The following is a 25,349-nucleotide window of genomic DNA, read 5'->3' on the forward strand; positions in this document are numbered from 1 at the left end:
GTTGTTCAGTGGCCTCAGAGCTAGGCCTCTGCCTTCTCATGCTGTCACCGTCCACTTGGGGAGTTTCCTTGGCCCAGACTCTGTTCGGAGCATTGTCTTATCTCTATGGAAAGTCCATTATTGATGCTTGCATGTGAGGAAATCCAAGTCACCGGCCCGAGTTCCCAAGACCACTCCCCAGAAGGGGAGTGGGGTTTGACCCACAGCCCATCTCCCAGATTCCCTTTCCTGCTCCCCACCCCTGCCCCCCAGCAGCTCCACTCTTTCTCTCGGCCTCCTGCCTTTGGCCAGCACTGTTCAGGGAGATCTTTCTCGCAGGAGGACTGGACAGCGAGCATCTCCAGTCCCTGGAAGGAGGGTGGGATGGGGTTTACTCTGGGCAGTGGGACAGCAGTGCTAATGCTCCCAGGATCCTCTGGAGCAGAGCATGCTGTCCTGAGGGCTCCCTGGAGAGGCCAGTCCTGTTTGGTTTGGGTGGTTTGGCCCCTGAGGCCAATCCCTAGGGGTGTGGAAGCATAAACAGTTGTACTGAGTTAATGAAGCCTCATTTCAGAGTCAGAAATGCACCTTGCAGGCCAGGTCGTATGGAGACAGGCATGTCTGTGTGTGCAGGACTGGGAAGGGACAGACCTGCTTACCTGCACAAGGCCATGAGGGGACAGCCCTGTCCCTGTGTGCAAGGCACGTGAGGGCACAATGTGCATTTATGGAGCTGCGAGGAGACTGGCCTGTTTCTGTGTCCCAGGTTTTTTTTTTTTGTTTGTTTGTTTGTTTTAAGATTTTATTTGTTTATTCACGAGAGTCACAGAGAGTGAGGCAGAGACACAGGCAGAGGGAGAAGCAGGCTCCCTGCAGGGAGCCCGATGTGGACTCAATCCGATCCGGGTCTCCAGGCTGAGCCATCCGGGCTGCCCTGTGTCCCAGGTTTTGAGGCAAGACGCCTAGCTGTCCACAGCTGTGAGGGTCAGGCCTGTCGGGTGGACAAGCACCCAGCTGGGAGGAGACATGCTCCCCCATGAGGGAGCCCCAAGAAGCAAGATACATGTTTTTACATAGCTGGTGCTTCTGGTGCCTCCAGCTCTGAAAAACAGCCTTTTCACTTCCTGAGAGGGGTTCCATTGTAGGCCGTGGCACAGAAGTCTTGAAAACCAAGATGGTTTTATCCCCAAGGGGAAGTTGCATTACTAAGAACAGTCCCTGAGGTCTGTCCCAAATGCTGGGGGCGGAGAAGCAGACTCTGTGTGAGAGGAGAAGCTGACCTGTTTTCCTGTCCCAAAGCTGCGGGACAGAGGAATGCCCTGGGCTCTGGCAAAATCCCAGCTCAGGTGTGTGTCCTCTGGCATTCTGCTCTGGCCAGGCTGCCTCCTGTCCCCAGGCAGGTTTCACCACTGCCTTGTGGTCACCCCTTCTCCGGCTCTGTCCCTCTTCTATACAGCAGGAGAGTGGAAAGGAATGTGGGATGCATGTGCCTGTGTGAGTGAATGAGTGTGTGTATGTATGTGTGTGTGTGTGTGAGAGAGAGAGATAGAGAGAGACAGAGAGAATGTTGCATATGAGGGGTCACCATGTCAGGAGTGCATTGGGTATAGAGCGTGTTCATTTGGGCCTTAGTTTTCTCCTCTGTCAAACGGGGGTGATCCAGAACCTTGCTCACTGGGTCGTTGTGAGGTGGGAGTCTCTGCTGCATGTGAGGCAGTTAGAAGGGGGTTGGCAGGCATGGCTGTATGAGAGCATCACAGGCACTCCCATCTGTGTGGTTCAGTGCCCCCCCCCCCCAACCCCTGCACTGCCCCTGCAAGGCATGTTTTAGTATGGGGGATGAGTAGAAAGTATCCTCAGGAGGGCCCTACCTGTAGTGGGTGGCTGGTTGACCATTCCTTAAAGGCTTTTGAGCACTGCTGTGCCTGGCAACTCATACACATTCACTCCCTTAGTCCTTTCATGGTCCTGCCAGGTCTTCACTACTCCATCTCCTAGATGAGGGGCCAAGGACATTGCCAAGAACAGCCAGATCCTAATGATGTCACAGTGGAGCTTCCACGTTGGGCCCTGGCTGAATCTGACATGAGGGTGGCCCATCCTATGCTTGGAGCCCCCACCGAGGCACAGCCACCACCATCAGGGTCCTCAGTGTGCAAGTGAAGACTGCGGCTAGAAACCTAGTCCCTTCCCTTATTGGGGACTTGTGAGGGCTGGACCCCCACCCTACTTCCACACGGTGAGGGGGGATGGTCCAGCTGCTGCCCAGATTCCCAGGCAGCCAGGTCAGAGGGACAAAGGGCCCTAGAGCCGATGCCCCTTCCCTAGAGGGAAGCTCAGGGGGAAGAGTGGACCCCACAGTAGGTACCATCCCCTGCCCCAGCTCTGACTTTCCTCCTAGAGCTACTTCCCTCTTCCTTCTTGGGTCTTTCTTCCTAGGGAAGAGCCACTTCCGGTCCTGCATCTGTGGCCCAGACACCTTCCAGAGCTACAAACCCTCCCAGCCTGTGTATTCCGAGTGTTCATCCAGCTCCCCCTACCCATCCCACCCCGCAGCAAAGGCAACAGGTGGCCATCGTCACCCCTTTGAACCCTCATGAACCCGAGGAGAAGCCTGTCTCCCTGTTTCCCATTTCACAGATGTGGAGAGCAAGGCTGATAGGTTAAACCCCTTGCTCAGGGTCAGTCAGCTGGAGTGTAGACAGAACTCTGAGTCCAGAACCTGGGGTGGGTCTGGACCACCGGGACCGCGGTGCACGCGCTGGACAGTGAGCTGACACTGCCTGGCCATCTCCCGTCTCCTTTCTGTTCTGGTGTCTGGAGTGTGCAGGGCCTCAGTGTTTCTGTTTTGCGCAACATTTCATGAGAGCTTTACATTTTTCTCTTGGTCTCGCAGACGTCAGCACAAGGATTATGGGAATTAGCCTCTGACTTGGCAGTCCCATTTCTCATGGGTAAGGGCTGATTGCCCTACCCCGTCCTGTGTGCCCTAGGACCACCATCTGGCACCTGTCCTGGGCCCAGAAGGTCAAGCTCAGGACCAGCCCACCTCCACATCTGCCCCAAACATGCTGTATCCCCAGTGTCCTCAGACACCAGCATTGAGGCTCTGCGTGCCCAGACCCAGCCTTGCTCCTGGATTCCCATTGCCCTGGGCCACTGCTCTCCTGTGTGGCTCCTGGCTGGGCTGGCCGATTCAGGCCAGGATGTCCCTTTGTCTAGAGGGAGGGCAGTGACCCCTGCTCACCCGCCTCTGCCCCCACCACCCTACTCTCTCTCCTTCCGCTTGCTCCCTCCATCCTGTTTATAACCGCCTTGAAAACACCTTTATAACTGCATGAAGGGCAAAGTCCATGCGCTCCTGCCAGCTCCCACCCCACCTCAGATTCCTCTCTGGTTGCAAAAGTCCTTGCGAACCTCGGCTACCTTAGTGCGGATGCTTTGGTAGCTGTGGCTGGGTGCACAGCACAGACCGGCCTGCTAGCTTCAGCACGGCATTGCCACCGAAACCTTTCGACGTGTTCAGGCCAACATGCATGAGCTTCCTAATGGCTACATAACATCTGTGTGGAGGTTGTGGCCTGAGTTACCACACGACTCGCTGTGGTTCAGGCTGTTCCGGTTTCCTCAATTACGGATAATGCGCTCATGCCTTTCCCCTGAAACTAAGCTTCCACTTCTTTGGAGCTACTTTTGTAAGGCACATTTCCAGAACTGTGGTTATAGTTCTGGAAGAGAAGGGGTATTTTTTGTGGCTCTTACCACATTTGCCAATATGCTTGCAAAGGAATAATTTCTGCAGTGCCTAAAGGTGAGAGCTTGGGGCTGAACTGCCTGGGTTCAAATCCCAGTGCCACCACTCACTGGTGGTATGACCCTGGACTACTTAGTTTGCTCTCTCAGCCTGCTTTTCCTCCTACAAAAAGTGGGGCTCACAATAAGACCAAGCTCATTAGGTTCTTGTAAGGATTCAATGGGTCGGTAGCAATAAAGAACTTAGAAGAGCACCTACCATGTGAGTAAGCATTAGATTAATGTTGATTATTCTTACTCTGTCTCCTTTATGTAGAAGGGTCCTGGCAGATGGCTCCAGAAGAAGGTGGCATTTGTAAGGCACTGCCATCAGCCCTTAGGGGGCCCATGACAGGCTTCACTGGTCAGTCACTGTGCTGCTTTCCCCTAAGGCAGAACTCTGCTCAGCAGAGCTCCTGCTAGCTGGCCTGAGCTGATGGAGGGAGCAGAAGCTTCCATCCCCCCTGCTCTGTGACCTTCTGGACCATTAGTACATCGAGCGTTGCTAGGATCTACACCTAGTCATGTTGGCTCTGGCCTGTGCTGCTTTGGAGCTTGTTCATGGGAGTAGTTGAGCTTCCAGACTGATGCCCTGGGTCTGGTTCTCCTCTGCTTGGGAAAGGCACGAGTGTGACTTGCCTCCCTCCAAGAAAGGAGGTAAAACAGGTGGGAAAGGATGGGCAGCAGTTGGCCTCAGACCTCTTCTGGGCCTACGCATACATTTGCTTCATGCCTTTCCAGGTCAGAAAGGCCTGAATTCCATCCAGATTCATTTGTGGCCCTGGGTCAGAGACGGCTTTGTGACTTCTTAACAGGGAGTCCTAGGGACTTGGTAGAGATGGTAAAAGGGGCAGCCTTCCCAAGAAGCAGGGCTGGGGTAGGAACCTCAGCTGAGGGACAGCGTGGTGGAGCAGAGGCCCTCACAGGCCGCTTCTCTGGCACCCGTGTTACATGGAGCTGAATGGAGGCCTCCAGGGCTCAAGTGGCCGGCTCCCAGGAGGACACAGTCTCCAGACACAGCCGCCACCACTCGTGCCCTTCACCAGGCCATCGGGGCCCTATAAGTAATAACAAGGGTGGCCTCGGGGATTGAAACTAACAAGTGGCAGAGGGCTGGGTAGCTCTGGGGAGAAGATCTCATGCCCTGTGGGCTTTCTTTACAGGAGACAGAACGATAGTTAGGTACCTCCTAATATCAGGAGCTGTGCTGGGGGCTTGTGTGTGTGTGTGTACACTCCTGAAATCTTCCCCAGGTTTGATTAGGCCCATCTCAGAGGAGGAGCTAAAAGTGGAATAGGTTTGTCCACAGTTACACAGCTAGAACCAGGGTCTGAATCAGGGCAGTTGGTTTCCAAGCCTAGCGTCCTCCTCCTCCCAGCAGGAGATGGCACCACCATGAACCTGGAGAGGGTGGGGGCATGAGCTCAGCAGCCCCGTCTCTGAACCCAATGAGGCAGAGGGGTGCCTGGCAAGCGTGAGGCCCTTGCAGAGTGTCTCCACTATCCCTGACCAGAGTTCTCTGGCATAGACATGGGACAGTTTGGTCTTGCTAAATAAATGTTCCATTGAAAGAATACATACAGAAAGGTACACAGATCAAAAGAGTATGCTGGATAAATTCTCCCAAGTTCTTAGAGAATTGACTTGAGTAACCAGTCACCCAGATTGAGAAACAGCAGCTGCCTCCCAGGCATCTCCTGGGCCCTCAAACCCCTCTGCTTCCCCGACCACCACCACAGAAGACCACTGTCCTATCTTCTGTTGACACAGATTGGTTTTGCATCCCCCTTTAGTTGCCCCAAAGTTTTCCAAAGTGGTCATACCAGCTTACCCACCTGCCAGCAATGTCTGAGAGCCCTCAGGCACAAGACACTTAAAGATTATATTTATTAAGGCTTTTTTTTTTAAGATTTTATTTATTTATTTATGAGAGACACACACGCACACACACAGAGAGAGAGAGAGAGAGAGAGAGAGAGAGGCAGAGACACAGGCAGAGGGAGAAGCAGGCTCCCTGCATGGAGCCTGACGTAGGACTCGATCCCGGGTCTCCAGGATCTGGCCCTGGGCTGAAGGCGGCACTAAACCGCTGAGCCACCCCAGCTGTCCTATTAAGGCTTTTTTGATACTAAAAAGAACAGGGATCCCTGGGTGGCTCAGCGGTTTCGTGCCTGCCTTCAGCTCAGGGTGTGATCCTAGAGTCGCAGGATCAAGTCCCGTGTCGAGCTTCCTACGTTACACGGAGCCTGCTTGTGTCTCTGCCTCTTTCTCACTCTGTGTCTCATGAATACATAAGAAAACTTATATAATAATAATAAAGAAGATACTAAAAAGAACAAAAATATCTAAAAAAAAAATTCCCACTGCCTATAAACCTTAAGTTAATACATTTTAAGTTAAAATAAAAGAAGCTAAGAATTACATGTAACAAAATGCACACATTTTGACTGTTGGGTGTAGTGAGTTTGGGCTGTTGTATTCACACGAATAGCCACCATCCAAATTCCTGTCACCCCAGAAGATTCCCTCATGCCCCTTGTTCCCCCAGATGACCTCTGGCAACATTTAAGGAGAATGAAAGCCGTGGGTACACATGGCAGTTCTCGAAGGCACAGGAAGGTGTAAGAGGAGCTGTCTCCTCCCCATGCCCGATATCCCAAGGCAGTCCTGTGAGCCTCTCATAGGGGCTTTCAGAAGGTTCTGTGCATATTCCTCTTTAAACACCACATAGCCCATGTTACCCACACTATTCCCTTCCTTGCTTCTTTACCCTTTCATTGCATATCATGGTGATCTCTCTGTAGCAGCACATACAGATCCCCTTCATCCCTTTTTTGGTTTTATAGTATTCTGTTCAAGCAAGGGCCAAACTTAGGGACTTTAGATCTTTGAGTAAAACACTGTTGTATAGATGAGGAACCAGAGTTTGCGACAGTGGATGGGGTGGGGGAGCATGTGTTGAGCACCTACTGTCTACAGGCCAGAAGCAGTGAGAGGTGCTTCTTGCTATGTGACCCTCAGCCCTCAAGACACCCCCAGCTGTCCCCAGTTGGTAGGTCCAGAACCTGAGCTGAGGGGTGGGGGTGGGTATAAGGACCTGCCCCAGGCCACAGAGCAGGAAATGGAAGAGCTGGGTTTGCACCACCTCTCCGGGACCCCAAGCCTTTCCCTGTCTCCTCCTGCCCCAAGAAGGGCTTCCCTAGCCCCCACCAGAAGGCTGGCCTTGGGCTCTGGCCATCCAGATCCAGGACCCCCCCACGCCTTGTGCAGGAAGGTCTTCCCTGGGCCTCTGGAATGGCACATGACAGCCAGATCTCCAAATGGCCGAGAAAGAAGTGCATTCGTGGGTTGTTTTTTTTTTCCCCCAGACAAGGAAGGGGGGACCAGAGCTTTGGTGTGTCATCCCACGCACACTTTGATGGGGGTTGATGAGTCACTGAACCATACAAGGAAGTTTTTTCACGTAAATGGTTTGCGGGTGAACTTGTTTTCTGCCCTTTAAGGCAGATTTTTTTTCTCTTTCTTTTTCTTTAAAGAAGAGCTTTTAAAACAGAAATGTGAGGCAACATCTTGACTAGCAAGACCTTTTGTTCTCCAGCATCTGCAGTGGGTCCCTTGAGCAGCTGGGTGGTGGGCAGTGAGCCCCTGAGAGGCGGGGCCGTGGCGGGTGGTCGGGCCCCCAAGGGGAGGGTGGCCTGCTATTCTGCTCGCCTCTGAGGCTCCTACCCAACTGTTGGCTCTGTTGGCTCGGAGACGAGGCCAAACAGACACGGAAAAGAGCAGCACCTGTCCCCACAGAGGAATCAAGGCCTCTCCTCACCTGATGATCATAAAATACCCAGCGGGGCAGCCAGCTCAACTCTCTGGGTGGAAAGGTTCTGGAGAAAGGCTAATTGACCAGGACACCTGGGCAGAAGCACTGCAGACCTGGTGCCATCACCCACGTCCTGCTCCCCGGGGGATCCTGGTGCCCTCTTAGAACCCGTAGATGGTTGCACAGAAACCCCTGACATGGACACTGGTGCCTTTCTGAGGCACCTGACGCCACCCTGACAGCCTGCTGACTGTGGTCGCTGAAGACCAAGGTGGCTTGTTGCCGGGTGGGAGCCAGAGAAATGGCAGGCGCCAGGCAGATGCTCGGGTAAGACCCCCTGGCAGAGCAGTTGGAACCTGACCTCCACCTGGAACAGATGTCTAGGAATGTGTGGACCCTGAAAAGCACACCCAGGAAGTCCGGGGCCAAGTCAGTGTTAGCCAGGCAGCCCATTGGTGTCTGTTGGCTCTGAAGTCATTGTCACCGTCTACATCTGCCCCCAGGCCTCCCAGCCACAGTGGACATAAGGGTGCCCGACCAGTGGTTCTCAAAGTGGGGGTTCCCAGGCCAGCAGCATCTGCTTCACCTGGAAATTTCATAGACGTGTAAATCTTCTGTCTCGTAATTGTGAATGTTCTCAGGTGATCCTGATGCCCACCAAAGTTGGAGAGCTGCTACAGTAGCCTGAAGAAAGGGCAGACAGCAATAGGCATTTATTGAGTGCCTACTGTGTTCCCTCCACTTCACCTGTGTTGTCCTGTTTGGGCCGTACAGTGTCACTGAGGCATGGGGATTAAATCCCCCTTTCACAGGCCAGAAAACTGACTCTCAGACTACCTTCCCTGTGCATCCAAGCCAGAATTCAGACCCGGGTCTGAGCCTCCTTCTGTGTCCTCCAGGCCCTGTTGCTGGGTCCCTTGCGGCCCGACATCAAGCATAAGTGGCAGAACAGATCCATGGCTTTTGGATCACTCTGCCAGCACCTCCCCCAATTGTGCAGATGACTTAGAATCACCAGGATGGACACCCTCCCAAGTCCCACTCCGGGCTCCATCTCTGACTTCCCCTGGGCGAGTCTTGGCGTGTCTGTCCTCCACGAGGCAGGGACAGCTGCTGTGTCAGTCCTGCCTCTCCACGAGACCCCCTAGCTACTCAGGAAGGCAGAAGCACACAGCACCCTAGATTCAAGCCCACTGCTGTCACCTGTCCAGCCATGCACACTGCAGAGCAGCTGTACATTAATTAGGGAGCTGAACCTTTTTACAGGTTGCTCATAAACTTGGGCCCTTTGCAGAAGGAGCCACCAACCTGGAGAAGGCAGCCGGACAAGGCAAGGAGACTTCCCGAACAAAGGGATGAACAGATCAGATGCCCCTTGAAGTAAGGTGAGCACTAAAGTGCTGAGACAAATCAACAGCGGAGGCCCCCACTGAGATGCTACCCTTTGAGACTGAGTGAGGGAACTCCTTATTTGGGATGGAGGCTTCCCTTTATCAGGCCAGGCGGAAACAGGGCCCCAGGGTGCTGTCCCTGCTGCGCCCCCCCCCCCCCCCCCCATTTCAGGGAGTGAACTCCCACATGGCAGAGGAAGATGGGGCCTCTGGGATGGTATGTACATTTTAAAACTTACTCGGTGGGTTGCTATTATAACCATGGGTGTTTCCTGTTAAGGACTGGCAGGAGGCCCCCCTGCAGTTTTTACCTAAGGTTCAGTGTCACCCTGCTCCAGGCACAGGAAGGCCACTGGAAAAGTCATTGCAGGGTGGTAATAGGATCTTCTCAAGGGGCAAGTTTCAAAGGTGGGGTCTCTGCCTTGCCTGGGATATGAAGGGCCTGTGTCATGTTTATTGCTAGGACAGGCAGGATGAGCCTCTGGCTGTCTGAGAGCCTGGGGAGGATGGATGGGCCACGGTCCTGGAGATGCTGGTGGGCTGCGCTGACCGGGGAGCTGGAGCCACGGCCCAGCAGACCACCAGGAGGATCTGCGCAGAGGGCCAAGCCCAGGCGGGAGGACTGCTGTTTGCTTTGTTCTCATTTTCTAAAAGTAAATGCTACCTTTGCCCACTGATGCACGAGGTGGCTTTATAAAAACACACAGCACAGGGAAATCTATACTGATTGATTTGGAGTGCCTTCAGGGATTAGGAGAGGAAGAGCAAGATGCGGGGACCTGTGCATAATGTGATGCCCTTTTTGTAAAATGAAATGGGAGACAAAACAGCAAAAACCGAGAACCAAAATAAGTCTGTGTATTTGCCCTTGATTATGTGTGGCCGTGGAGAGAGCTCTCAACAGATCTGTCCAGCCTACCACCTGTTTTTATGAAGGAGGATTTAGGGGACACAGCCCCACCCACTCTCATGCTACCATAGCAGTGTGTGGCCAGAAAAGCCTGGGTATTCTTTTTTTTTTTTTTTTTTTTTTAAACTTTTATTTATTTATGATAGTCACACAGGGAGAGAGAGAGAGAGGCAGAGACATAGGCAGAGGGAGAAGCAGGCTCCGTGCACCGGGAGCCTGACGTGGGATTCGATCCTGGGTCTCCAGGATCACGCCCTGGGCCAAAGGCAGGCGCCAAACCGCTGCGCCACCCAGGGATCCCAAGCCTGGGTATTCTTACCTGACCCTTTCTTTTCAGAAAATGTTTGCCAAACCCTCATATGTATGTGGCATTAGCACGGGTTTGGGGGTACAGGGATAGGGGAGGACGGGTGGGAGACAGGTGAGGTTAACAGGAGGCCAACATATATGATACGGACTAAATTTATGTAGACATTTATGCTGGTGTGTGTGCACATATGCACGCACAGAAGGAGAACTCTTGGAATGATGGCCACCAGCATGCAAACATGTAGGCAGCCACACGATGGAATTTTGGTGTTCTTTACTCTCTACCGTAATACAGTCTGTATAATTCTGTCTTCCAGCAAACATATGTTATTTCAAAAACCAGGTAATCTCCTGGAACACTGAAAAGTTAAAAATAATATTAGCTCACATACCTTCTGGCTCTTTCCAAGAACGTGGGATTCTGACTGCTTTGAAAATTCTGTGGAAAGACAGGACCTCCTTCATGATCCCAATTTCCGAAATCTTTGTGGATTTTTAAAAAATATTCCTTTTTTATTAAATACACAAGACATGGATATGGCTTCCTGTGACAATTTGAAACCTTACAGATAAAGCTGAAGCTCCTCCCCCGCCCCAGACCTTGGTTTTCCCTCAAGCCACTTCCCTCTTCAGGAAGATGCCTGTCATCAGCTTGACACCCCCCACACTCTGTGCAGTGCATGTATGTAAATATATGTGCACACGTGTGTGTGCACGTGTGCTTGTGTTCACTTCTACATCTACTGTACGGTGGCGGCGGAGCCCATGACAGACCTCCTTTGTTCTTGTAACTGCTGTCTCGTATGACCCTGTGCGTGGGGCCACGGTTGGTTTGACATGTCTCCACTAGAAAACCCTGAAACACTGATGATGTTTCAGGGGTTTCTAGTCACCCTTAGTTTTTCTCAGAGGTTAACTATGTTCAGTCAGCATCCTGCTGCACTCAATAACTACCATTTATTGAGCACCTACAAAGTGCTGTCATTCAGCCTGAAATATCACAGTCTTGTCAGCACCTACAAGAGGCAGGTCGTACTATCATCTTCATTTTACAGAAGGGGAAATTAAGGTTCCAAGAAGTGATAGAATTCGCCTGAATTCACCTGCATAGCTTGTACACAGCAGAACAGAAGTTCGAGGTCAGATATGCCCCACTCAGTTTACAGTGTCGCACACATCTGAGAGCTGAGAGAAGGCCTTGCCTGAGCCTCCAAGCCCCTGGGAGTTGACAGGCTAGTTGGGGAGGCAAGCGAGCAAAGCGAGGTGAGGGTGTAGTATTGGGTGTACTGAGTATGAAACTGGGGTTCCCCACCAGCCTCCCTAGAGTGCTGTGATCATCTGTGGAAAGCAGGCACAACACTTTCCCGGGTGTCTCAGACGGTATTCCATAGCGGGGGATGCTGGGGAAAGTGGCCTCCCCTGGCTTATGGCCGTGTGGAGACAGGGGTGCATTTCCAGAATGCTGAAAGCAGGTATGGAGTAGTAGCCGAGTATGCTCACAGTCTTCTTGACCCTGACTCAGGACAAGCAGGTCACCTAAGGGGGGTCAGGTGCCCCCATCGTACAGACAAGGAGACCACCCCTCTAGGCTCTCATGCAAGTAGAATCATCCAGTATTTGTCTTTTTGTAACCAGCTTATTTCATTCAGCAGAATGTCCTCGAAGTTCCTCTGTGTTGTAGCATGGGTCTGAATTTCCTTTTTCTTCGTACACCTTATTGTCTACACCACGTTTGTCCATCTACTCATCAGTGGACACTTGAGTTGCTCCCACCCTTTGGCTGTAGTGAATCATGCTGCTGTGCACATTGGCGTTTAAATATAATTTAAAATATACTTATGACCCCCCCCCAAATATAAGTAACTAGGCTTCACCTTGCCCCCAACACCCTTCTGATGAGATTGTCCCATGATTGGACTCTGTTACTGGAATGCTGTTTGAAACCTCCTAAGTGGCCCTAACACGTGGCCAGGACGGAGAACCTTGAAATGGTTATCTCAGGACGTACACCTAGCATGGTGCCCGCCGCAGGAGGCCCTGGGCTGTCAGCCGGTATGACGGGGTTGCTCTGGACTCGCATGTGACCCTCATAAAAGGAAAAGGAGCTCCATTTGCTCCAAGCCAGAGCCCACCCCATGACTCATCTCTCTCAAGGACTCGAAGTTGGCCCTGTGCTGACATCCTGAATGCCGGGAGCTCCCCTGCAGCTCCCCTGGGGGTCCAGGTACCTCCTTGCAGCATGGCTGAGATGGCAGGTGCCCAGGTTTACTGGCAGCCCAGGGCCTGGTGTGAACCCTCTGAGGGAGCAAGAAAGACACGGGGGTCCACTTCCCCCCCAGGAAGAGAAAACCCAACAAATTCCAAACTGAAGAAGAGCAGGGAGAGGCAGGTGAGGGCAGGGCGTGGCACCCTGGGTGTCTGTGCCCCCACCCACACCACCACACGCCCATCAGATGGGCCGCAGCTGCCATCTTCATAAAATAAAAGGGTAGGTCAGCTTGAGTGGCTGAAGCGGGTGGTGGAGCCAGCGGGAGGGCTCCGTCCTTGCTTTACTGCTCACCAGCTGTAGGAGTTTCGTGGGGCTGCTGTGACAAAGTGCCATGAACCCCGGGGGGCCTAAAGCAAGAGAAATTCATCTCAGAGTAGTGGGGCAAGATCCAAAATCAGGGTGTCCCCTCTTCCACGCAGATGTGCCTCCATCCACACACCCTATGGGAGGTCCTGGTCCTTCCTTCTTCGGAGTTCTTGGCTTGTGGATGCAGAGTTACAACCAGCTTCATGTGGCAGCCTCTCCCCGTGTATGTGAGGCCCTGCACGGCCTTGCTATAAGATTGCTGGTTGTCGGCTCTAGGGCCCGCCTCTGATCCAGCCTGAACTCATCTTCACTTGATGGCACCGGCAAAGACCTACTTCCAGATAAGGTCACATCCACCGATATCAGAAGTCAGGACTTGGATGTAGCATTTGGGGTACATAACTCAACCCACACCACCAGCAGTATGACCTCGGGCAAGGTATTAACCCCTCAGTCCCCCTCCTGTGTATCATGGGGACAGACTCCTAGGCCCTACCGGACCCCATCTGGCTCTAGAGTTGGAATCTGCCTTAAAAAAAAAAAAAAGGATTTAGTTACTTATTTTACAGAGAAAGCACACATATGAGCGGGGTGAGGGACAGAGGGAAAGGGAGAGAAAACCTCAAGCCCACTCCCCACTGAGCGGGAAGCCCCATGTAAGGCTTGATCCCACGACCCTGAGATCACAACCTGAGCTGAAACCAAGTGTCGGCTGCTCAGCCAACTGAGCCAGCTAGGTGCCTCAGGATTTGCCCTTAAACAAGACTCCCCACATGGTTTCTGCACACATTTTGTTTGCAGAGCACTCGATGGGTTTTAAAAGACTAAGTTCGGGGCTCGGCACAGCAGAAGCTCTTCAGACATGTCAGCCATTATCTCTGATCTTTGTTTTCCTCCATTTCGTAAACCCCGAGAATACCTTCTATGTGCACTGAGAAGTTCCAGTCACCACACACAGCAGGGCAGAAGCGCACGAGGCATAATCCCTGCCCCCGAGGAACCCAGAGCTCAGTGAGAAAAACAGCCACATGCAGTCTTTTAAATGTGGTCAGACAGATCCATGTGATGATTGGATTTTGCCAGGTTCAGCGGGCCCTGAAGTGCCAGGTAGGATGTGGTGCCTGGTGGGGAGCCTGGCACCAGGGCCAGTTCCTCTCCTCACCAGCCTGATGCGTGGTTGCCCAGGCAACCAGCCGATGCCCGGGAGACAGCGCGCGGCCACCGTGCCCGAGTTCCCGCTGTTTCCTTGGAAGCAGTAATGACTGTGGAGAGACCGCCTCCGGCGGGCATGTAGGGGGCTGAGTGCCCAGGCTTTTCTCTTTCAAACAAATTGTCCGTCTCCCCAGGACCTGGCTTTCCAGGCAGGTGTCAGCTGGACACCCAGCTGCAGTCATCCTGGAGCTGCTGCGGGGCAGCCCCGCGTTTCGCAGCAGGTGCAGCCTCCATCAAGGCAGAGGAGGCTCTCAGGTGTGCCTGCCAGAGCGGCTCAGTGGTGGGCCATGAGGACCCACAGCTGCACTCGCTCCCAGTTCCAGCTCTGGCTCTTACTTGTCATGTGACTCGACTGCTCCTAGCCTCGGTTTTTCTCCTCTGGAAAATGGGCCTAATTACATCATGCACCTTGTTGAATGGTTGTGAAGATTCAAAAAATTAGTTTATATAAAGTGCTTCACACAGGGCCTAGCCTATGGAGAGCACTCAGAAGTGGGAACTGTTATACTCTCATGTCACTTGTCACTGATGTCATCATGCAGGGTGGTGTTCTTGGAACCCGGTAACCACTGAATAAGTGGTAACCAGTATTACTGTGTTTCGTAACTTTGTTAGCTTTACCTGCTAACACGAGCCATGCTTTACCTGCCAGCTAATGGGGGATGAGGGCTAGGCCTGTGTCTCGTTTTGTGTCCTTTGTCTTACTCCCAGTGCCTCCATGGAGCCACTGCCCAGAGTAGGCATCCCTGCACTCCTCTTGAAAATCCTGAGTCCCTGGAGGGTAATCAGTGATGAATCCATCTGTCAATTAATTGTATCAGCAGGTAACAGCTCGGTAATTGTATTGGCTAAATTAGCATCTCTTTGCACGTCCACAGGGGGGCTGAGAGGTTTTGAGCCATCTCAGAGCTTGGGCAGCCCGGATGGCTCAGCAGTTTAGTGCCCGCTGCCTTCACTCCAGGGTATGATCCTGGAGGGCCAGGAACGAGTCCCACGTCGGGCTCCCTGCATGAAGCCTGCTTCTGTCTCTGTCTCTCTCTGTGTGTCTCATGAATAAATAAATAAAATCTTAAAAAAAAAAAGACCTGAGAGCCAAGGGAGGCAATGTGGGGGGGTGATACGCATGGGTCAGTCACAGGCCAGGCTTGTATATGAAGATAAAGTGATGATCTTTGATGCCAAAGTTTTTTTTTAAGATTTTATTTATTTATTCATGAGAGACACACAGAGAGAGAGAGAGAGAGGCAGAGGCACAGGCAGGGATTACGACCTGAGCCAAAGGTAGACATTCAACCACTGAGCCACCCTGGCATCCCTTTAAGATGTAGTATCCAGTCACTCTGGAGGACTAAGAAGGCCAGCGGCCGTGTTGCCTGAGTACGAAGAGAGACAACGAATGTGTTACTCGTCCTCTGGGTGACAGGGGCCCCGAGGACCTTAGGACAGCACTGCCCAGTGGAACTTTGTGCAATGATGTGAGTGGTCCTTCTCTGCGCCGTCCACTATGGTAGCCACTGGCCACTTGTGGCTGTCGAGCACAATGTGGCCAATGGGACCGAGGCACTGACTTTTTCATTGCATTTCATTTTAATGAAGTTAAATGTAAGGAGCCACACGGGGCTAGGGACTGTGGGCCCGGGCAGCACAGCTTTGGGCCGTCCACTGGAAAGAAGTTCTAAAAGCCAGTCCAGTCCGGTTCCTCCCTGGCTCGTTTGTCTCGGCAGCTCCAAGGAGCTCCCGTGCGCCTTTCCTTTACTGACGGGAGGTGGGAGCATGCGTGCTTGTGCGAACCTGAGCCTCAGAGGCTGCGGCAACCAGCAGAGCAGCCCCGTCACCGGGAGGCGCGCTTCCAGCACATTCTGAGTCACGCCTCTCCTGGTGAGGGGCACACTCCCGGCGACAGCTCGTCTCCCGTGGAGGAGCCGACAGGCTCCACTTTCCCAGGCCGGAGAACCCCGGGCGTCTGTGGTTGCCTCTGCCGTGGGAGCGGTTGCCGGAGAGATGGCGGATGTTGCCCAGGTAACGTCCCCTCCCTGACGAGCAGAGGGTGAGGACTGCAATGGAGTGACTGACTGGCTCTGGCTCTGGCTCTGGCTCTGCCACACAGGAGGCAGGAGGCTCTCCCCGCTGGCTCTATTGTTTCGGGAGCTGGAGGGGCTTAGTCATGGATGCCAGGAGCCCTGCTGAGTTCCATGTCCTCTGGACCCCTCACTCCTAGGACTTGGTAGGTGACAAGAATGAGAGCTGCGGGTTAGCCAGGAATGGGGCTAGGAAGGGCCATGGAAGCCTTGGGCAGGATTTGGTCTGACCTGACATTGCAGATGAGGCAACTGGAGTACAAGTAATAGGCCCTGCGTTCCACGAGCACTGGGGCTGTCTGCTTTGCTCGCTGCGGGGATCCTTGTACCAACACAGTGCTTGGAGGAGAGGGCTCCTGGTCATTTCTGTTGGATGGTTGGATAGATGATGGATGGATGGATGGATGGATGGATGGATGGATGGATGGTACACAGGTGGATGGCTGGGTGGACAGGTGGATGGATGAAGTAGAGCTTAGATCTGGACTGAGGTCCACTGTTGCAAACTTGTACTCTTGACCACTAAGCAGTACTGTCTCTGTCCAGCGTCCTCCCCTACCTGCCTGAGTTGGGGTTTTTTTTCTTAAACACTTTAATTGAAGTATGATTTACACACCTTAAAATCCACCAGTTGTAAGTGTATGATTCAGTGATTTTAGTAAATTCAGAGTAGTACAGCCATCACCACAATCCTGTTTTAGAATATTGCCATCATCCCAGAAGATGCCCTCATGTCTCTTTACAGTCTTATCCCTGTTGCCACTACCCAGCTCCCCAGCCCCAGGCAATCAATGACTGTCCCACCTTCTGTCTTTATAAATTTGCCTTTTCTAGACGTTTCATATAAAAGGAGTCCTACAATATGTGGTTTCCTCCTGGCTCCTTTGACTTAGCATCATGTTTATAAGGTTTGTCCATATCGTAGCACGTATGAGTAGATCCATCCTTTTTACTGCAAATACCAGCCCACTGTCTGGATAGACCACATTTTGCTTACCTGTTCACCAGCTGACGGACATTTGGGTGGTTTCCAGTTTGAGGCTGTTAGGAATAATGCTATGGATGTTCATGTACATGTCTTTGTGTAGTCTGTTTTTATTTCTCTTGGGTCAGTTTCTAAGAACAGAACTGCTGGGTCGTACGATAAATTTATGTTTAATGCTTTGAGTAACTAACAAACTGTTCTCCAGTGGTGCTGACTACTGTGTGTTGCCATCAGCACCACGCACAGATCCCTGTTCCTCCACATCCTCACCGACACTCGGGATCATCTTTTCGGTTACAGCCAGCCTGATGAGTGTGAAGTGGTGTCTCTTTATGGTTGGAACCTATATCTCCCTGATGGCTCACCTTGTTGAGCAGCTTTCTGCATGCTTACTCCTAGATTGGCTTTGACTAGAAAAGCCAGGGGTTGGCAGACTTCTTCTCTAAAAGGACCAGATAGCAAATATTTGGGGCTTTGCAGGCCATGTTGGATTTCTGTCATGAGTTCTTTGGATATTTTTGCTTCACAGCCCCTAAGAACATTCTTGGCTTCCTTCCCCAGAAAGGAGCAGGGGGCCAGGTTTGGCCCCTGCCACACTTTGCCAACCCCTGCTTTAGGTCCCTCACAGAGAATTCCAGGGCCCCTGCTAAAAGAATCCCAGTGGCCCATGGGGTCCACGCTGAATATGGCCGAAGGTCACCCCTGCCTCCTGGTGAAAGGGCTCCAGGAGAGGCTCCCGCGAGCCTGGCCATCAGGGTTCCAGAGGCATCCCAGTCCCAGCCCCACAGTGATTCATCACCAGATGAGTTCATCATAGTACCTGGGATGAAACCTGCTCATTTGTCACCCCAGGTGGAGTGAGTGGGTCCCTGGGGGTCCTGGGCTGGTCTCCCTTTGTGCTGTAGCTGCTCTGTCCCAGACCTTAGAGCCTCTTGTGGGTGCCAGCAGCCTGTCCACCCCCCATGACTATGATTTCACAGCCCTGCTCTCCAATTGCTGCTCCTCCTGGCCCCTCCCGCAGCTCCTCCACCCCCTAGTTGCCTGGCCTCCAGCTCTCCAGGCCTGGTGGACTTGTCCTGGCCTTCACTGTATGCCACCAGGCATTCTTAACCCCCTTCATCACTGTGTCTCCTGACAGATGTACCCCTCCTCTCCACTGTCTGCACTAGCCCTGACAGATATGATAGAGGGAGACCTTTGGAATTAACCAGAGCTGATTCTGACTCCTGAATTGTCCCTTTCTCGCTGTGTGACCTTGGGCGGGTCGTGCCACCTCTCTGGCCGTGAGAGTGCTGTGTAAACGGGATGCTAGAGTCCTGTAGCAAACCTTGCAGATGTGCCCCTCAGCCACTCCACTCTGAAGGCTACTCCCCCACGACTACATGTGACTGCTTGGGGGCATGTTCTTTTCTGGCTCTGAGAGTACTTTGTACTGGGCACAGTGCAGCCAGAAGTACGGCAGTGTCCAGGGGGTTGGTGGGTAAATGCTGCAGCTTCTTCACTCCCTGGTGGGGGAGGGGTAGTGCACAGTCTCCTCAAGTCCCCACAGGATGCACAGCCACCCCCACGGTGATCATGATGCTTGGCGGCACCCCGCTCACGATGGCCTCCCCCTCCCCACCCTGCATTGCTTTACAAATAAAGAAACCATTTGCACTTGGGTTCTTGTCTTAGGGTCTATTCTGGGGGCTGCTTAGCCTTGGCAGGTCCCCAGCTTCCAGGGTTACAGTGAGGATGGAGTGAGGTGATGCCCAGAAGCGTTCAGTGTGGTGCCTAGTGCATAGTATGCGCTCATGACACATTGGCCCTTGTGACAAACCCTGGGACTTTCTGATTTGGATGCACCCACGGGACCTGGGGATGCCCATTAAGTAGGGGCTCGGGCATTCGCAAGAGAGCCATTGTCCTTCCCCCTCTAAGGAGGGGTGAGTTGGTGAGCTCTGAGGCTCATGCTGTGCAGGGGCCCCTTTTGCCTGACCTTGCTGCCTCAGAGTCTTGGTGATGTTTGTCTGAGTGTGGAGGACTGCGGACAGCACTTGCGGCCACCAGCAGCTCCCCCCCGCCCCCGCCACTCATCCACCACACCCCACAATGCGTTGGCCATATCTGGCGAAGTTTCAACGAGGGTCGGGTGGAACTATGTTCACCAAAGATTAATGATTGCTATTTCTAGGCTGTGGAACTTCGGAGGCCCTTTTTTCACTTATCCTTTTCTTTGTGCTTTTCAGCATGGTTTACATTTCTTACAATGAGCAGGCATTATTTTCACAAAAAAGAATGAAGTCATTATTCTTTCAAAGGTAAATAACTTGCAGCTGATCAGAAGATAGGGCCCTTACGGCTCAGACCGTATTCCACTCTGGAGTCTACTGTGGGAAGATGAGGATATGCATCATGTGGTTTTCTTTGAGGCTTAATATACGGCAAGTTTCTGTGACCATTTCGCAGCCATTTAAAAATAAAGCAATTCTCTGGGTGTGGAGCAAAACCACTGTGTCCAGGACTCAAAGAAGCATTCATCTTCAGGGATGGATCGGGTTCTTGCCTTGGGAAGTATCTCCAGGGTATTAGACTTTGGGCACTTTGTGTTTGCACCAGACCAGGCAGTTCGGAGGTGACAGTGCTCCTGGCTAATGGTGACAAGGACTGGGGCTGGTTCCTGGCCCCAGGAAGCCTCACAGAACTGGGTGTGTCTTGTCATTAAAATCATGGACTCAACAAATGCTCGTTGTCACCATCATCCCCACCAACTGCATATTTACTGTTCACTTAAACACCCTCTCCTGACAGTCGCCGTGCGTGTCTTCTAGTCCTTGTAGGATCTAAAATGATTGACAAGTCAATGTTTCTAGTGTTTCCTCTCCCTTGCCTGAAGAAAATGATGCTGCCTCCACTCTCACCACTTGTTTCCTCTGCCCTGCTGCTGCCCCTCAGAGAGGGCTTGTGCCAGTCTAGTTCTTGATGAGGGATGGTGACCAGCAGAGCACAGCCAGACCAGGAGGGAGAATAAAGAGGCTGTCGTGGGCAGGCAGGCAGGCTCGCCAGCAGGTTAAAGAATGGAAGCGGGGGACAAGCTACATTGAAAGATTGGTGCTGTGAGGTGCCTGGGGGGCTCAGTCAGTTAAGCATCTGCCTTCAGATCAGGTCATGATCCCAGGGTTCTGGGATGGAGCCCCACATTGGGCTCCCTGCTCAGCGGGAAGTCTGCTTCTCCCTCTCCCTCTGTCTCTCCACTTGTGCTCTCTCTCTCTCTCTCTCTCTCTCTCTCTCTCAAATAAATAAAAAAATTTTTTAAATTATCTGGGATGATGAGGGAAAACAGACTTTGGTGTGAGCTAACTATGTGGGTGATGCTGGTGATAATGGTGATGATGGGGCATGTGAGAGACTGGAAAATCATGAGTTTGGGAACAAACAGGAGAAAGAAAGTGGGATCCTATTTGCATTGCTGTGGGCTGTCCCTTCTATCCTTTACAAGCTTTTCCATAGAGGGAGGTTAAGAATCAGGATTCCCTTCTTGTGGCCAGTGTCTGTTCTGCTTGGACTCTGCCTTTGAATGTGACTCCTTACAGAGAGTGGACCACGTGGGTCCAGAGTTTATAAAGGTCATCCCATGAAAGAGGCTGCAAAGTATTTTCATGCCTAATTTGCAGAAGAGGAAACTGAGGCTCAGTGAGTGATATGCTTTATAGAAGGAACCTGGCCCGTCTGACTCCAGAATCTACCATGTGTTCCACCCAGAGGCCTCACTCAGCACAGTTAACTGCTCAGGTTGATAAGGAACAGCTTCCCTCAGAGACCTCCTTGAAGGCACTAGGTTCCAAGACCACTTTGTAATTCCAAACTCGGAAATGGATGGTCAGGGAGACCCTGGCAGCACCGGGGGCCAGTGGGGGACCCTGACCTCCTCCCTCCCCACTCCCTCATTCAGACTCTGGCTCAGAGATTATGACTTGTCACCCTGGCTGGCTGCTGGCGCGGTGACACTAAACTTAGGTTTTCCCCAGGGAGCAGAGCACTTAATGAAGGAGTTCATCCAGTGGAGACTCCCAAGCAAGCCAGGGCAGCAGTGGGGCAGGCAGCTGCAGAGCCGGGAGGGAGTTTGGCTGGGACCTCCGCCTTCTGAGGGCTGCTGTTTCCATGATGTCAGAGAGGCGGAACTCTGCCCCACATCGAGGGAGACAGCAGCCCTCGCCCCAGTGCTTTCCAGCTTTGGACGCAGCCCTGAGCAAAGGTGAGAATGCTCGTCTTACTCACCAGGCGGAAACTGAGGACTGCCTTCTCGTTTCCTGGGGGCCTCTGGGCTTGTCACCACCTGGCTGGAGTTGGATTCCTGACCCCCAGCCCATCTGTCCTTTTTCTTAGCTGGGCTCCACTCTCCAAGGGGACCTCTTAGGACCAGGAGGAGGGAAACCATGTCTCCAGCTCTGTAGACCCTTGAATGCTTCCACTCTGACTGCATGTGATGCTTAGGGAATGCTTTTGGCAGACGTGAGCCTTTTCATTCTTTTTTTTAAGTCACTGGAAACAGTGTGGAGATTTCTCTGCCAGTGTCCAGGAGCTCTGGTTGTTTGCAGGCATAGCCTGTGACTCCGGGCAAGACTTCTTTCTTTGGGAGTCCGTTTCTTAGGAGGGAGCGGTCCACACCAACGCTTCTCAGGGCCTTCTACGTCCTAATGTATCTGTTTCTTTGATCACCTTTTGTCTTCCACCATCAGCACATCAATAACATGTCTGTGTCTCTTTCTCTCTCCCGATCAGAAAAAGATTTACAAATATAAGAAAGTCCTGAGTAACCCAAGCCGTTGGGAAGTTGTGTTGAAGGAGATCCGAACTCTGGTGGACATGGCCCTGACATCCCCCCTGCAGGATGACTCCATCAACCAAGCCCCACTGGAAATCGTCTCGAAACTGCTCTCAGAGGTAAGACATTCCTCCTGTTTGATTTTGCACACCGCCCACCCCCTTCTTCCAGTTTTCTTCCTTTCCCTCTGCTGAGCCTGGTGCTATACCAGGCAGCAGAATTGGACCTGAGTTTACTCTGTCTCCACATTGCCAAAGGAGGCGAGCAGCCTGCGGGAGCTGAGAAGGAGGTTTGCTCCTGTGCCTGCAGCCGAGCCACCCCAGGGGTGTGGCAGAGTGAAGGGGCAGCTGTCACCACCCTGCCATGCCCCACCACAAAACGTGGGGGGATTGGTCTTGGGCCTGAGGCTGGGCTGGTGGTGATGATGGTGGCAGTGAATTTCAGAGTTTTCCAGTTCATGCCCGAGCCAGAGCACGTCTGGAAAACCCCCAGACCGCGCTTCCTCCCTGCCCTTTGGCGTTGGGGCCGGTTGCTCCACCCATGTCTGTCATCCCCCCTGCCCTGGCCTGCATCAGCTCCAGGGGCCCGGACAGCGACAGCTTTCTGCCCCCATCACCCCCACAGAAGCAGAAAATCCGGCAGCGGTTTTCGCAGCTGGCACTGCTCTGCTTCACCAGGTGGCCCCATGCTAGGGTGTATGCCACACCGGACACTGGCCTGGGCATGGGGATGAGGACAAGCCCCTGCCCGCCAAAAGCCTGTGTTCCAGCGGGGACAGACAGGGGTGTGGGGGCCCAGTCAGTGTCAGTCACTCTGTTGGCGGAGACGTGAGGCTGCTTGGAAACACTGTTTACTCTGTCCCAGGCCCTATTCTCAGCTCCTCACAGATACTAATGCTCGTCTCAGTTGTTTGCCTGCCTGGCCCCCTGGAGACACTGCATTGATGACTCCTGATTTAAACTCTGCGTGGCCACCAGAGTGATCCTTCTAGTCCTCCTCCCCTGGGAGGGGCCCCTGCTTTCCTGGCACCCCCGGTTTCCTGGGTAGTTTTGAAACACTCCCCTCTGAATCCATACAAGCTCCCTCTGCCTAGAACCACCCCTTCCTCTGCAGACCCAGGCTGGTTGCTGCTCATCAGCCCAGGAAACTGGCCCAGACCTTCCATGTCTGCTGAATAGAGGGTCCCTTGTGCTGGAGGCAGGTGGGGGGAGGAGGTAGAAGGTGAGCGGCAAAGGTGGTCGCAGGTAGAGGAACAGAGGATGTGCTCTCAGGTGTGAGGCAGCTTCATTTCACAGAAGAGTGAAGACTCGGGCTTTGAAATGAATCACACTCAAGGTCTGGAATTTGAGACCGGGGTGGGTGCTGTATACCCAACTTTGAATCCTGGCTTCCCACTCTGAGCAGGGGCTGGCTGCTTACCATCAGCAAGCACCTGCTGTGTGCCAGCAGGTGTCAGGTGCCATGTACACAGCATCTCGTGTGGTATATCCTCTCTGAGAGATGGGCCTGGCCGTCTCTATTATACAGGCAAGGAAACTGAGGCCCAGAGACACTGAGGGACCCACTGAGGAAGCAGCAAGGCTGGAAATGCCCCCTGAGGGCTCCCTTGCTCTCAGCAAGGCCATGTCACCCACTCCCTTCTGCCCCACCAGCCCCACCCCCACCATCACACCATCCTTAGATCAGGCTCGCTGTCAGGACGATGGGAGAGGTGGCAGGCAGGCCAACCTCCAACAGCAGTGATTTCCCATCTTACATGTTTCATCTGACCACACGCCCACAGGCCTTTGTGTCACTTCTCAGGCCAAGGTTTTAAAAATCATCTGATCCCCAAGCACTAGGGTGGAAAGATAAAGGCATTTGAAGGGGAAAAGAAAAGAGAAAGAAGCTTGCATCTGTTGTGTACCTACTGTGTGTCAGGCAGGGGGTCAGTATTAATCACCCTGCCATTTGGTAAGGGACAGAGCTGGGGCTACAGCCCAGGCTTAACGCCTCTCTGAGTGACATGTTTTTTGAATACATGCTCTGTGACCACTGCTTCGGCAGGCATTGAGAGCTGATACTTTACACTTCTCCAGGGACCCTATGAGGTAAGTACTAAAATGTATAGCCAAATAAACAAAGGCTTGGAGAGGCTGTCACTTGTCCAGGGTCACTTGGATGAGTGATGGGCCAAGATCCACGCCCAGGTCTGTCTTACTGGAAAGCTCACGCTCTTGTGCATAGATGGGGCATAAACCTGGATTGGTGAAGACTGTCTGGTGAGGGGGGCAACCCAGCTGTGTGAGACATGGTGGTTGAAGGCAGGTATTGTAGAAACAAAAGGACCTGGTTCTACCCTTCAGGTGCTAACTGGCCTTAGATAGTTTCCTAGGTCCCTCACTACCATGTTCATTTGTGAGTTGGGGCAAAGATTAGCACCTATTTCATAGAATTAAGGATCAGGTGCTCTAATATATACCAAGTGCCTGGCCCTGTGCCTGATATGCAGGGAGCACTTGATAAATGGTCACATTTTTATTGTCATGGGAGATGGTTATGATCTTGACCTTAATAAGCACTCCCAGCTGAAGAGTCTGGGGGATGGGTGGAAAAACAAATGCTCTTTCCTCCTTGCCCTTTTTTGTTTAGAGAATATGGGCTAGATTATTTGTTCTCTTTACTCACATTGTCCCCGGGATCTCCTTCTAGGAGGCTCGAGGTATCACCACACCAACAGAAGGTGGGCAGGATCCCGAGGAAGGGACTGGGGAGGGGAGGGGGCTCTTAGTTCTGAGAAAGGACTGTCCATCCACTGCCCAAACAAAGCCAGCTTCCCTGACTTCCTGGGCCCTTGTTGAGTTGAGTGTATGGAGAAGCCACTCAGTTTAGAGTTCCCAGGCCCCCTGTGATGCACTGGCTGTTCGTAGTTCTCTCCACCCAGGGTTGAAAATGGCCTTGGTGGAGAGAAGCGTCCCCGCAGAATGGCACAGGCTGCCACCAGCGATTAGAACAAAGAAATTGGCATCTGTGCTTGCTGAAGGCTCTTCCTGGGAAGGTGCACAGGTGCAGTAAGGAACAGGCTAGTGCCTTCAGAGCTGTCCACCACAGCCTGAGAAATGGAACAGCCCCTGGCTAGGGTCAAGCACCATAGCTCGGTAGTTAGAGATGCAGGCTTGGACATCAGGACAGAGAGCCGTCAAACCTCCAGGGCAAGCAACTGAGCCTCTTGAGGCTTGGGTAGCTCACCCGTCAATGGGAGAGTAGAACCATCAGGTAGCTCACCTGCCGACGGGAGAGTAGGAGAACCATGGCGAGAAGGAAATGGGTGAGATGAGGATTACGAAGTGTATTCAATCTGAGCATAGTGAGCCCGTCATCAGCCATAAGGAAAGACCAAAGCCAGGCTTCCACTGACCCTGGGCAGAAAAATTACTGATGTTTAACAATCTGCCATAAACAGGCCCCTTAAACTCTTCCAATATCCACAAAAAGAAAAAGCCATTGAAATAAAAAAAACA

General features: G+C 52.7%; 1 protein-coding gene across 5 annotated transcripts in view; it reads left to right on the forward strand.

Moving 5' to 3' along the window:
* CMIP (c-Maf inducing protein) overlaps window positions 1–25,349 on the forward strand; it is a 230,119-nt gene that overhangs the window by 158,048 nt on the left and 46,722 nt on the right. For 3 of the 5 annotated variants that reach the window (XM_072819413.1, XM_072819414.1, XM_072819415.1), the window contains exon 4: window positions 21,807–21,968. In XM_072819413.1, coding sequence (XP_072675514.1) covers window positions 21,807–21,968 — 162 coding nt within the window. Of the gene's footprint in view, window positions 1–9,143; window positions 9,194–15,825; window positions 16,002–21,806; window positions 21,969–25,349 lie in introns of those variants that run through there. The other 2 variants (XM_072819416.1, XM_072819417.1) reach the window with 2 other exon arrangements.

This window comes from Canis lupus, chromosome 3 (genome assembly GCF_048164855.1).
Source record: "Canis lupus baileyi chromosome 3, mCanLup2.hap1, whole genome shotgun sequence".
NCBI lineage: Eukaryota > Metazoa > Chordata > Mammalia > Carnivora > Canidae > Canis > Canis lupus.